The sequence below is a fragment of the Mytilus californianus genome, unplaced genomic scaffold, assembly GCF_021869535.1.
Source record: "Mytilus californianus isolate M0D057914Y unplaced genomic scaffold, xbMytCali1.0.p SCAF_9, whole genome shotgun sequence".
NCBI classification, from domain to species: Eukaryota; Metazoa; Mollusca; class Bivalvia; order Mytilida; family Mytilidae; genus Mytilus; species Mytilus californianus.
Genome location: NW_026262745.1, coordinates 25,189,123 through 25,203,735, shown reverse-complemented (window position 1 = coordinate 25,203,735; position 14,613 = coordinate 25,189,123). Strand labels below are relative to the sequence as shown.

General features: G+C 32.2%; 2 protein-coding genes across 2 annotated transcripts in view; one reads left to right on the top strand and one right to left on the bottom strand.

Moving 5' to 3' along the window:
• The window catches only part of LOC127715269 (N-alpha-acetyltransferase 15, NatA auxiliary subunit-like), a 48,850-nt gene extending 45,788 nt beyond the window's left edge, over positions 1–3,062 (bottom strand). The window contains exon 1 of the mRNA XM_052221306.1: positions 2,890–3,062. Coding sequence (XP_052077266.1) covers positions 2,890–2,946 — 57 coding nt within the window. The 5' untranslated portion in view covers positions 2,947–3,062. The remainder of the gene's footprint in view (positions 1–2,889) is intronic.
• Positions 3,063–3,254: 192 nt separating this feature from the next.
• On the top strand, positions 3,255–12,155 carry LOC127715294 (putative Ras-related protein Rab-33). The gene is made up of 2 exons (XM_052221342.1): positions 3,255–3,629; positions 10,284–12,155. Exons 1-2 carry the CDS (start codon positions 3,381–3,383, stop codon positions 10,746–10,748), a joined length of 714 nt encoding a protein of 237 aa, XP_052077302.1. The 5' UTR covers positions 3,255–3,380; the 3' UTR covers positions 10,749–12,155.
• The last annotated feature ends 2,458 nt before the right edge of the window (positions 12,156–14,613 follow it).

Genomic DNA, 14,613 nt, shown 5'->3' with positions numbered 1-14,613 from the left:
TTTTGGACCCTTTTGACCTCAATGTGGACAAAGTTGATAACGGGGCCCAAAAATCAAAAATCTAAATACATGGTTAGATTCAGCATATCAAAGAACTCCATATATTCAATTTCTGTTGAAATCAAACAAAGTTTAATTTTGGACCCTGATTTGGACAAACTTGAAAACTGGGCCCATAATCAAAAATCTAAATACATGTTTAGATTCAGCATATCAAAGTACCCTAAAAATTCAATTTTTGTTAAAATCAAACTAAGTTTAATTTTGGACCCTTTTGACCTTAATGTAGACCAATTTGAAAACGGAACCAAAAATTAAGAATCTAAATACACGGTTAGATTCGGCATATCAAAGAACCCCAATAATTCAATTTTTGATGAAATCAAACAAAGTTAAATTTTGGACCCTTTGGACCTCAATGTGGACCAATTTAAAAACGGGGCCCAAAATCCAAAAACTTAATACACGGTTAGATTCAGCATATTAAAGAACCCCAAGAATTCAAGAATAAAACCCCATTGAAATTGATCAAGAAATAAGCAATTTATACGAAGTATCTTCTTTTGCACAATACTGTGCAATTGAATATTTCTTGCTATTGTGCAATACTGTACAATTGACAATTTCTTGCTATTGCGCAATATTGTGCTATTGGATATTTCTTGCTATTGCGCAATACTGTGCAATTGAAGATTTCTTGCTATTGCGCAATACTGTGCAATTGAAGATTTCTTGCAATTGTGCAATACTGTGCAATTGAAAATTTCTTGCTATTGCACAATACTTATTATATAATAATTTACACATCCTGTTTGGTGTGTATCTCCTACCATATCATTATGATTTGCTTTTAAATATTAATCAGAAATAACCAACTTAAAATGGAAAATTTGAAAAGAAAAAAAAAAGGAAAAAAAGAAAAAAAAAAATCCCCCCCCCCAAATTTTTTGAACCCCCTTATGATTCATCAACCCCAAACTCAATCCCAGCCTTCCCTTTGTGGTATGGTACCTTGCAGTACAATTTCAGAGAGATCCATACACTTGAACACAAGTTATTGTCTGGAAACTAGAAAAATGCTTATTTTTGGCCCCTTTTTGGCCCCCAATTCCTAAACGTTTCGGGCAATTACCCCCAAACTCAATTCCAGCTTTCCCTTTGTGATATGGAACCTTGTAGTACAATTTCAGAAATATCCAAACACTTACACACAAGTTATTGTCATGAAACTAGAAAAATGCTTGTTTTTTGCCCCTTTTTTGGCCCCTAATTCCTAAAATTTTTAGGCAATTACCCCCAAAATCAATTACAGCCTTCCCTTTGTGATATGGAACCTTGTGGTACAATGTCAGAGAGATCCATACACTTACACACAAGTTATTGTCTGGAAGTTACAAAAATGCTTATTTTTGGCCCCTTTTTGGCCCCTAATTCCTTAACTGTTGGTACCATAACCCCCAAAATCAATCCCCACCTTCCTTTCATGGTATTGAACCTTATGGTAAAATTTCATGGAGATCCATTCACTTAAACTAAAGTTAGAGTGCGAAAACCAATGTGTCTTCGGACGACGCCGGACGACGACGACGACGACGACGACGCCAACGTCATACCAATATACGACCAAAAAATTTTCAATTTTTGCGGTCGTATAAAAATCAGTAATCTGATGTACAAATTTGTGAGAAATTGTTTGCTCCTCAAAAATGATCTATAACTATCATTGAAGGTAACGTATTTTCATAATTTTAACAAATATTCTGAAAGGCTGATATGTCTTCTATTCAATTTTACCTGGTTAGGGTGTACGGGATGGTCATATAGATGTAAATGGCAACGGTTTGAGGTAAAGTAGTTTATAAAAAAAAAATTCTGATGAGTAAATAGAGCTTTATAAGGCATTTCAAGGTCAGCCAAATCAGAAAATCTTTCCTGACATGGAATCCCAATTGGGATTACCGAAAAAGTATGATGATTAATAAACAGGTTGGGGACAACCCGCCAAATGAGTAACATTCCCTCATTTGAGTAATCATTTGCTAGTGCTAAAAAACAAAATTTTTTTAATGGAGTCTTTTTTCTTAAAATGGCACATATTCATGAAAAATGCAGCAAATTTTCCAAAAGATGAATAGACCTATCTTGATTTACTGCGAAGTTACAAGCCTATGAAAACTTCGAAAAAATTGACAATTTTCAAGGCTACTAACTGTTTAAAAACCCATTATAAAAATATAGTTCTTTGGAAGAAGTTATTTCCATTTTTTATAAATTTGTGCCATTTGAAGTAAAAAAAAATTTAGCACTATCAAATGGTTACTCAAAGGGGGGATTGTTACTCATTTGGCAGGTTGTCCCCAACCTGATTAAACAAACATGCCACAATCACTTTAACTTGAGGATCTCAGGCAACATTTGAATTGAGGTATAATCGGCAAATTAATGGTTATTCCCGACCTGTTTAAGTGTCACAGATTCCCAAATAATGATTCGCTCTAAAGAATTTAACCATTCCCCATAGGTCTGCATCTATTTGTACATTTATGGACTTCCTAACAGTTCAAGCATGCAAAATCATGATGCAGATAAATATTCCATGGGAAACTATGAGCATGGCTAATCAATCGTTGAATTTTCGCTTACTATGAGCAACATACATGTCATGTATGATGATAACCAGTGCCCCTGATGGAGAAGAAATAGTTAAGTCTGAAAAAACACAAGTTCACCTCCAGTTTTCCTATGGGGTTCCTGATGCAAAATCTTTGGTTAGTCTGTTCAGGTTTTATGTTAAGTTCGTGGTAATATTTGTCTTTCTTTAAATTAAAGAATAGTGATTGCCTCCTTGGTAACTTCCCCCCTTTTTAGGAAATGTGCAAACTCACTCACCAATATTCTTTTAAAGAGGGCATTTTCTTTGGGAGGTAGTGGATTGTTAGTGGGCATTTTGCTCTAGGGATCTGTGTTTGCTTTATAAACAGCTATTTCCATAGGAAACAGGATACACAACCACGAGGATGCTATCCAACATGGAGGAAGCAATATTTCCGGTGTTCTCGCTGTTTCGTTATTGACATTTCGAAGCTTTCATAGAACAAAATAATGTATCAAAATGTTATGTTGAGTCAAATATTTGGAATAAATTAATTACTAATGCCAAATTATTTAAAAGGAAAGAGGAATGGAAATAGACATTGATAAAGTCAGTAAAACGTTTTGGCTAAGGTACATTTAATAGATCTTTTAAGCTTTTATATGACATTGAAGAAGCAACGACGAATAATATTGGAATGTGTCAAAATTTTGGAAAACAATGAAATATACATTTTCCCAATATATATAATACGTTACATACATGATTAAACTACCATTGCAACATAATGGACCCATTAGCAAACTCTAAGACTGTTGACAATACACATGAAGAACAATTTGAATCATCTGTTACAGTCATTGAAAAACAAGCACAAAAGAGAATTTTCAAAATTATTGTTATAGGAGACTCTAATGTTGGCAAAACATGTTTGACGTACAGATTTTGTTGTGGAAAATTTCCAGATAAAACAGAAGCAACTATTGGTGTTGACTTCAGAGAGCGAATGGTAGAGGTTGACAAGGAACAAATTAAAGTAAATACTAATGAAAGAGAAATGTCATCCTTCCATCCCCTTTTATTGGTCATTACCCAAAATCTTGCACCATTTAAAAGCACTCTCTTTTTAGATATTTGTTGCTGATGACATCATTTTTATTTAAATTTCCAAGTACAGAAATAGAAGACTACCATTCAATTAACTTAATGGTTACTATAAATGAGATTTTAGAGAGTAGAAATTAATTAGTTTATATTTGCTATTGAATAAAAATTGCATATTAATATGGATAAGGTAAATTATTAGTTTTGAAAATGATAAGAGCGCCGTCTACAATTTCAATAACAAACAGCAGAATGTAAACAAACCTTGCGAAATTGAATTTTTTCTCTTATTTCTTGCTTATCGCATTCTATAGTCCGCATCCCTGTCTGGCAGGTTCAATTTTGGAAAATAAATCCCCAGACTATACAAGCCGGAAATCACTATTTTTTTTTTTATTTATTTTTTTTTTTATTGATTTCCTTACTGTAATTGGGGACTTTATCCCCATATTAGGTACATGTAACATTTATCTTGCGCCTTTGTGAAATACAGATGAGTCAAAAAGCCCAAATGTGTCAAAATTTTGCAGGGAAAATTATTTAGTTTTGGCAATTTATTGGTAATTTGGCGTCTTTAAAAACATCTAATCGAGGCAAATGTACTACTTATAAGCATAAACGTTGTGAAAATGTCTATGTTACCATATATATAATTCACAAACAAAAAACAAATATGAAGCTTAGAAATGGAAAAATATTAAATACTAAACTCGTTCAAAGGGTATCTACACGTCTCAATCTTCAAAATTGCTTATCTAAAAATACTACCATCGCTAACATTTTTAACAATAAAAATCGTGGTTACCCTTCTATCGATAAGTGTCATGCCAAAAAATGACTTACATGTCCCTGTCTTTCCACCAACAATACGGTAAGGTCCACGTACGTAGGTGAAACTGGACGATATTTATCTAAACGCACTCAAGAACATCTGTATCGTTTTAAAAGACCCAATAAATTCAAAAGTATCATTTATCAACACCTTAAGAAGCACAATCATCCTATTAAATATTTAGCAGTTCAACCTTTAGAAGTAGTAAATAGGCAGCCTGGTGAATCTCATTCAAAGTTTGTACGATCGCGGAAAATAATTGAATTAAATTGGATTAAAAAATTACAGACAGTCTACCCTCTCGGTCTTAATGATAATATCATGGGAATTGGTAATATATCAAGAACCGATTCTGTTAACATTTTGGATATAGTTTCTAAAACTGTTCGTAAAAACCGTTCTCATAGTCGTAGAAAAAATGGCAATCAAAGAAAATTTCGGACCAATCATACCAATATTTCGGACCTAATTTCTATTTCAAAAAACAACGGCAGACATTATCTGTTAACAATTCTCTGTTCATTACCGGTTAATAAGTTAAATAAAATTTTAGAGGATTGCAACACAATTTCATATAGCAGTCCTAAGTATGAAATCGTTCAAATTATAATGGCATATTGTTATTCTAAAATGTTTCCCAAAATTGATCGCCCTGAAGATCATCAAAAACAGTTTATTAAAATAAAGTATGTCAATAAAGGTTTTGATTTTGTAAATATTGCCGGTATTTTTAACGACCATTCTGTTAAAGAACAAATTCAGGGATATTTTAATAATACTGAGCTCCCTCTTATTTGTTATATTTACAAGAAATCTACCCGGAAATTTGTGTTTAATTATAGCCAATTGTGTAAAGATGTTAATATCAATGAAAATACACCTACTTTATGTAATTGCAGTAATTCCGAATACATTTATGGACCCATTTCCCATGTTATAACAGGAGATCTTAACATCGTTCAAGAAAGAGAGTTAAAATCATTCCTCAGTAAAGGACCTAAATATCGTCCCCTGTCAATTATTAATTGGAATGAGGGTCGTAATATAATCCACGACTCACTCCATACTTACTGTTTGAAATGGATAAAACGGGAAAAAGCTGACAAAAAATCTTTGGACTCTTTTTTTAAATCAGTAATGAACATAGTTGATATACGTATTCAACATTTTAAAGAACATTTTACTCTTAACAATAACCACAATAAACCTATTTCTCGTATCAAACATAAACTAAAAGAACTAGCCAAGGAATTTGTTTTTGTCCCGGCCGATAAAGCTGCTAATAATATTATTATTGTTTGACGTAAATTTTACATTGAGGTTCTGAACTAAGAAATCACCAATTCACCAACATTCCAACTGACTCCATTTTCAGAAAACGACATCTGTAACAAACATAAACTTTTAGCTACCCCTCTACAAGCAGAACCAAATACAATGAAAGTCCCAACTATGTATTGGCTTCCTAAGCTACACAAAACACCTTACAAATATAGATTCATTTCGTCTTCAAGCCATTGTTCCACTACTAAATTGTCTATTCTTCTTACCAGTACACTTGGTACAATCAAAAACCTGATTATAAATTGTTCAAATAAGGCCTTCGAAAATAGTGGAATTAATTACTTTTGGAGTGTCAAGAACTCGTTGGAAGTACTTGATAAATTGCATGCATATATTGGTGATTTTGAATCTGTTCAAAGTTTAGATTTTTCTACCCTATATACCACATTGCCTCACATTCTCATTAAGAAAAAATTCACACACCTAATTAAATGGGCATTTAAAAAGTCAGAATGTGAATATATATGTTCAAACTCTTTTAGGTCATTTTTTAGTAGCAATAAACAAAAAAACTATGTCAATTGGACATGCTTTGATACTATATATGCCCTTGAATTTTTACTAGATAACATTTTTGTTCGCTTTGGAGATTCCGTATATCGTCAGGTTATCGGAATTCCAATGGGGACTAACTGTGCACCACTTATTGCGGACCTTTTTTTGTATTGCTATGAGTTACAATTTATGACAAAAATCAGCAAAGACCTATTGAAACAACATCTGATACACAAATTTAATAATACTTTTAGATATTTGGATGATATTTTGGCTCTCAATAATGACGACTTCAGTATGTATACTAAAGAAATTTATCCTGTTGAACTTACTTTAAATAAAGCTAATACTAACAATGACCACTGCCCTTTCCTCGATGTTGATATCTATATCATTAACGGAAAGCTTAATACTAAAATATATGATAAAAGAGATGATTTTTCATTTCCTATCGTTAATTATCCATTTTTAGATGGTGACGTTCCCTTGTCACCTTCTTACGGTGTTTATATATCTCAACTTGTACGATTCGCTCGTGTATGTAACAATGTTTTAGATTTTAACGAGAGAAATTTATGTATTACTGAAAAATTATTACACCAGGGTTTTCGATATCACAAACTAGTCAAAACATTTACTAAATTTTATCATCGGTATAAGGACATCATTCGTAAATATAGCTCAACATGCAGACTTCTTATACGTTCCGGTATTTCACATCCAATTTTTTATGGAAATATTCTTTATAAAGCACAAAAATGTCAGTATTCACCTCTGAAGCTAACAAAACCTTTAAATAGACTTATTAAGAAGGGATATAGTTACGATACTGTTGTCAGGTCATTAAAGATTGCATATTTTGGCGTTAATATTGATTCACTTATAGGGTCTTTGCATCGGCACCAAACACATTTATTTAAAAACCAGTTGTTGGCATGACACGGGTTATGTTCTTCTCATATATGTTATGATGGTATGATACTAAACCCCTAACTGGAAGGATTGTGCCTGATATTCATATGATGAAGACATAATCTTTCAATCAGTTTAATTGAAGTCTGGAGCTGGCATGTCAGTTAACTGCTAGTAGTCTGTTGTTATTTATGTATTATTGTCATTTTGTTTATTTTCTTTGGTTACACCTTCTGACATCAGACTCGGACTTCTCTTGAACTGAATTTTAATGTGCGTATTGTTATGCGTTTACTTTTCTACATTGGCTAGAGGTATAGGGGGAGGGTTGAGATCTCATAAACATGTTTAATCCCGCCGCATTTTTGCGCCTGTCCCAAGTCAGGAGCCTCTAGCCTTTGTTAGTCTTGTATTATTTTTAATTTTAGTTTCTTGTGTACAATTTGGAGTTTAGTATGGCGTTCATTATCACTGAACTAGTATATATATTTGTTTAGGGGCCAGCTGAAGGACGCCTCCGGGTGTGGGAACTTGCTGCATTGAAGACCTGTTGGTGACCTTCTGCTGTTGTCTGTTCTATGGTCGGGTTGTTGTCTCTTTGACACATTCCCCATTTCCATTCTCAATTTTATGGTAGCATATGAAAACATTTGTATTAACGCTTTTGGGTATTTAGCTGAATTTGCTCCAACTGACCCTAGATCTTGCTCCTAATAAACTTCTATTGATAATTAAGTCCTATCCGGTAATTTTTATCACAAGTCAATTTTTTTGGGGGCTGGTTTTCCCAGAATTTTTCCAATCTTCCTTCAAATGATCTGATTTATGTTGATGAATAGTCTCTAGTTCTTTGGAAGTTGGATACATCTTCATCATATTTACAAACCTTATAAAGTTCAGTCATATCTCCTGGTTTTCTTCTGAATGAGGAGGTTAAATCCAATTCCTCATGAAGAGATAGTGCCATGCTCTCTGAACAAGAAAAACCCTTGCAACAACTCTTTGAGAAGTCTGAAGATGGCTTTTTGCAAGGCTAAATTACTGTCCCTATCAAATATACCTGCATTTTCCAGAATCATATCAACTTTCCCTGCCTTAATGTAATTATGATAATAGTACAACCTTTATTTCAAGAAGGTAAGCGCAAGTAGTACAAACAGTCTTCACCCACAATATAACACTCAAAATGTTACATAACCATTATCCTTTAATAGATTGAGTATAATTTGTGTCTTTTTTTATTTTCATATGTATAGAGCATTTTTTGTTGAAGAGAGGATTAAAAAGTATTGGTTTTGAATTATTTTGATAAATTTACAAGAACTTTATGTCTGCAGTGGCTGTTATGCATGAAATATAGATATTTTATTCTCAATTTTATTTGACATGTTTGGGGGATGTGGAAACTGTATCCTTGCAAACCACACAGAGGTGCTTGCAAAAATGACAGCCTTTTAAAGTACAAAAAAAAAGTTAAAGCAAGAGTAGAGTGGAGTACTGTGCAAGGGATGATATTAATTTGCATGAACTGTGTCAACTTACCTTATAGCAGAGCCATTTTTCACTTAAATAATGGAATTATACAATTGTGTGTGGTGTAGTATCCTGGGCATGTTTTTGGGTATTGCCTAGTCTCATCTCTAATTTGGCCAAAAAGCCATTATGCAGAACTTTGTATATAAATTTCCACATGTTTTAATGACATCACAATTAACATTTCTGCACTGCTATGTCCAGTTTATATAATTTTATTCAATTATTAACAAAATTAATATAATTTTAAAGGTATTGAAGAGTTTTACTATTATTTTGAATTTTTCAATATCCTATGCCAAATAATGGCTCTAATCATACTCTCTTTTTATCCAATTTTGGCTTTATATATCCAAAACTGGTGGTAACCAATCAATCTGGGTGACTGAACACAACCTATTTAAAGATATTGATTGTGCATGCAATTAGATTTGGTATACATCCACTTGATGGACTTTGTTGAGGAAATATATAATCTTTTGTCCTTTCCTTGCTTTATTTGTCAATATTACCGGTAAGTTAAATTTTGTATAAAGAACCAGTTAATTTTTTGCCAGAAAAAAGATTATGATGAAAATTGAGCAAAAGATATACTGAGGTGTTCATGACTTGCTAGAATTTTTTCTCGTGAAATTTTTTGTGAAATTCATAGCAGAATGAAGCAACTACAAGTCATATGTCAGTGATCACAAGTAATCTGATCCTACATTTTATGTGTGAATTATTAGTAATTTGGTCCAATTCTAAGTAACTAAATGACTTACTCATTTCTTTGATTCTTACAGATATTTTCATTTTGATTATTGCTATATTCATTAATTTGATGGTGATGTATTGACAGCATCAGTTGTTGATTAATTCAAGTATTTACATGGACAATCTGTAAAACAGCATGACAATGTGTACTAGAAAATAATGTGATGTAATCAGCCAATATACTCCTTATTAGGGTTATTGTCCTTAAATGACATAAATTATCCCCAATAAGATCTGGATCAGACCTTTTCATAATCTTACCAAGTGTGTGAAAGATGGATGCCTGTGTTGCTAATGTTGCATATTTAAATGAGGTGAGCAATTCAGGCTCCTTGGGACCTTATCAGTTTTTGGGGTTGTGATATAGGAAATTTTTTTGTGTCCATCCTTTTATATGTACATATTTCTCTCACAACTCTCTTTCCACAACTTCTATGCCAGAAAATAAATAACATTGAAACATTCAGAGAATCATTAGTATCTGTTTTATTGAAATGATTGCTGGGCTCAACCACAACTCATATACCAGGATATAATATCAACTAAAGAAGGATTTTATCTTAAATTTTTTATAGGAAGAGGTAATTTTGAATAGTGAACTCCACATGCATATAGTTCCTTCTAGTCTGAATTAAAAATATAGCATTTTCTTTTATATTTTATAATAACAATATTATCTCTTATCTCTTAAATACTTATTCTTTGTTATTTCAGCTGCAACTATGGGATACAGCTGGTCAAGAAAGATTTCGTAAATCTATGGTACAACACTATTACAGAAATGTCCATGCTGTTGTCTTTGTTTATGATGTCACAAAAATGAGTTCATTTGAGAGTATGCCAGCTTGGATAGAAGAATGTGATCGTCATAACCTGAATCAGGAAATACCCAGAATTCTAGTGGGTAACAAGTGTGATATGAAGGCGAAGGTTGCTGTAAATACAAATTTAGCTCAGAAATTTGCTGACTCGCATAGTATGCCGTTATTTGAAACCTCTGCAAAGGACGATGAAAAGGCCAATCATGTTGAAGCCATCTTTATGACATTGGCTCATAAGCTGAAAAACTCCAAACCTATGATGACGCCTTTCATCGCTCCAACAAATTTACCAAATAATGTTCAAGTTATCTCACTGCAGGATAAGAAGTCTAATGATAAAGATCAATGTTTTTGTTAAAGTTTGTTGTTTTTAGTGACCATTTAATTATTTATTATATTGTTAACAACAGAAACTGATGGGATTGCTTATTTATAGACTGTTTATTCTTTATTGTCAAATATTTTTGGACTTGGACAATATCAATAGAAATCTTTGTAGAAAAAAGGCATTTGAAGCTTGACAGTTAAGGACATTTCTTTTTCAACTCTCAACTTCTTTACTCACTTTTAGACTGAAAGATGTGAAAACTTCATTATTTTTCTACCTTCAGCCTTCATAAGAAAGGCAGATTATTACAGTTGTCTCCCCTTGGAAACGTATGAAGGAAAGTTGATCTCTGATAAGTAAAGGTATTTTAAATGAAATGTTGGTTTTTGGAGGGATATTTTTAACAATGAATATGGTTTTTTTTTCATCTTCATAACATAAATTGTTTCACTGTTTCACTGAAGTTTGAAAACCCTTGTCTTCTTGTCATTAAATTGGTGTTTAGAAACCTGTTCACTTTACAAAATGTTGTTGGTTCTACAAAGCATCACTCTAGTCGTCAAAGAAGATATATTTTTCACATTTTGGTGTTTCTTTTTGTGTTATATAGATGTTAACAAACTGAATTTATTTGTAAGAAAACTGATTTGTGGTGCAAAAAGGATTAAGGTTTAAGAATAATGTTTGAATTTTATTGAAAAAAACAAATGTTGAAAAATTCTCATGTTTCTTATTACCTGTTCTTATATCTTTATAATGTCATGTACATTATGTCATATTCGAAGTTTTCATCACATTTTTCTCATCAACTGCAAGTCATAGCTTTTTAGTATATTGTACCAAGCTTCATCTGGTTATGTAATACCATGTGACACTTTTCTGTTCCAAAGACTTGTGTCTTGGGTATAATTAGTGAGCAATAGCTCACAGTACATTTTGTTTTCCTTCTTTTTTTAAACTTTCTAAAAGTTCAATTGTCTTAAATTTTGCATATATCTTATGTAAATTGTTAAAATATTGATTCATGATAATGTACCAAAAACTGTCCAAAGCAAATTTATAGAAAGGAATGATTATTCAATAATTGCATGGTTTTGATTATGATTAAATGCTTTTTATGTCCATAGAAATGTTTGGAGTACAGTTTTGAAAGAAAAAGAAAAGGTCACATTAACACATACATATATTGACATATAGATGTGTTTTATTTTTATACGCCCGTTTACGGGACGTATTATGGTATACCATTGTCCGTCTGTCCGTCCGTCGTCAACATGTCGGACATTAACTCAAAAACGCTTTAACCAATTTGCATAAAACTTTGGTGAATTGTTTATATCTATTGACGTGGGCTCCCTTTCGTTTTTTATAAATTTTAGATTTTACGTTTCCGAGTTATGGGGTTTTATTAATTTGAAAAAGGGGGATTTTCCAGTTTCAGACAATAACTCAAGAATGCTTTCACCAACTTGCAAGAAATTGTGGTGAATTGTTTATATCTATTGACATGAGCTCCCTTTTTGATTTTTATATATTTTAGATTTTACGTTTCCAAGTTACATGGTTTTATTCATAAAAAAAGGGTGATTTTCCAGTTTTCAGACAAAAAATCAAAATTGCTTTCAGCAGTTCGTATGAAACTTTGGTGAATTGTTTATATCTATTGATGTAAGCTCCATTTAGAATTTTATAAATTTTACATTTTATATTTCTGAGTTATGGGGTTTTATTCATTAAAAAAGGGAGGATTTTTCCAGTTTTCGGACAATATCTCAAAAATGCTGTCAGCAATTCTCATGAAACTTTGGTGAATTGTTCATATCTATTGATGTAAGCTCCCTTTACATTTTCATAAATTTCTAATATGACATTGAGAATTAATTGAACTTTATTTGTTTATAGTCTGACAACAGATTTACTAAATAGCACAGTGTATTGCACAACAGCAAGAAATCTTTAATTGAATATAAATTCAATTCATATAACCAATTTCAAGTTCTTTGACTACATTTATTTAGAAACCTATAATATGTCAAATATTTAATACAATCCAAATTCAGACCTGTATCAAGCTTGAATATTGTGTCCATTTTTGTCCCAACTGTTCAGGGTTGGACCTCTGCGGGCGTATCCAGCTGCGCTCAGTGAAGCAGTTTATTGAGGTAAAGATTTCATTCATGCAACCAAAACCAAAATCAATTTTCCAGACTTGATCACTACTTTTGACATTAACAAAACATAGTGCATTTAGCACATTTTATACATCCTATCCATGAACCTTTTAAGAAATTTATCAATGAGATATATACTCAGATATTCAAGTCACAAAATGATTTGTATGTGTATAACCATACTTGTCAAAAATATGAAATAAATGGTGCATGGTGGAGTTATCTTCCTTTGTCCATAGTTGTAGTTGAACAATTCATTGCCTTCCAATGCTTAATACAATTTCCCACTTCAAAATGAATAAAATCTTTATCCTTCAGAGCTCACAAGCACTCTGATTATGTGTGTGTTGTTGGGTTGGTCTCTCATTGATGTATACCCCAATTGTTCCTTTTTTTCATTTGTATTGTAATATTTGCGCTAACTGTTGATTATTATGGAAGAACATTGAAATGTTTATTTTTAAAGAGTTCTAGTATACATAGTACTTTTTGTTTGTTTTGCATTATTTTGAACATTTTTGTCTTTTATAATGTGAAGTTGAGCACTGTTTTCTATTTGATCTTGTTTGAACAGAACAATCAGGGCATTCAGAAAGCAGGTGTGTCTGCCAATTTTTTTTTATATTTGATCCTGGTTGATTAGAAAGAAATAGTATTACATGTACTGAACTACAGGTTTAAATTTTGATATTATTATAACTTGCCAAAAGAAAATATGTTCTCCTGTGCTGTACCAAATACTTATTTCCTTTACTGTTATTAATGTATCAGGTTGTCAACCAGTCAATTATTGTCTTTTATATTATTTGGTAAGTCTTTTTTAAGTAAGATGTGGCACAACAGTGATTTTCATAAATATTCAAAAATTGAATTACTCTAGTGTTATCTTTTCATATGAATACATATCAAAGTCAACAAAAATGGTTACATAAAACAATCACTTAAAGGATTACAGGTCTCTTCTCAACAACTCTAAAAGGGGGGTTTTTGATGATACATTATTTTTGTTTCATAGTACAAGAAACAATACTGTAAACATGTCAATTTTCTCACATGGGTTATTTTCACTTATTTTCACTTATTTCATGTTCACATTATATGTGTGAAAATATCCCCTGTAGGAATGGTTTTTAGAGAGCAATAACCTTAGATGTGAAGGTCAAAGTTATATTTGATGTGCAAATTAACCCCAGCTGGAAAAGTTAATGCATGAAAATTGCAAAAAATAAACCGTGTAAATATCTTCTTTTACTGTACTTTTTTATGCCCCCCCCATAGCGGTTGGGGCATTAAGTTTTACCCTTGTCAGTCTTACGTACGTAAACGTTATGCCCCCGCTGTAGCAGTGGGGGCTTTAAGTTTTACCCTTGTCCGTCTGTACGTACATACGTACGTACGAAGGTACGTCCCAAAATTGGTTTCCGTTCTCTAACTTGAGTTTGCCTTAACCAAATGTTATGAAACTTATACACAATGCTTATTACCACAAAATACAGATCAAGTTTGAATTTTGGTGGCGTCACCTTAACCGTTCTAGAGTTATGCCCTTTATAAATGGAAAAATTGCAAAATATTTAGTTTCCGTTCTCTTACTTAAGTTTGCCTCAACCAAATAATATGAAACTTATACGCAATGCTTATTACCACAAGACACAGATCAAATTTGAATTTTGGTGGCGTCACTTTAACCGTTCTAGAGTTATGCCCTTTATAAATGGAAAAAT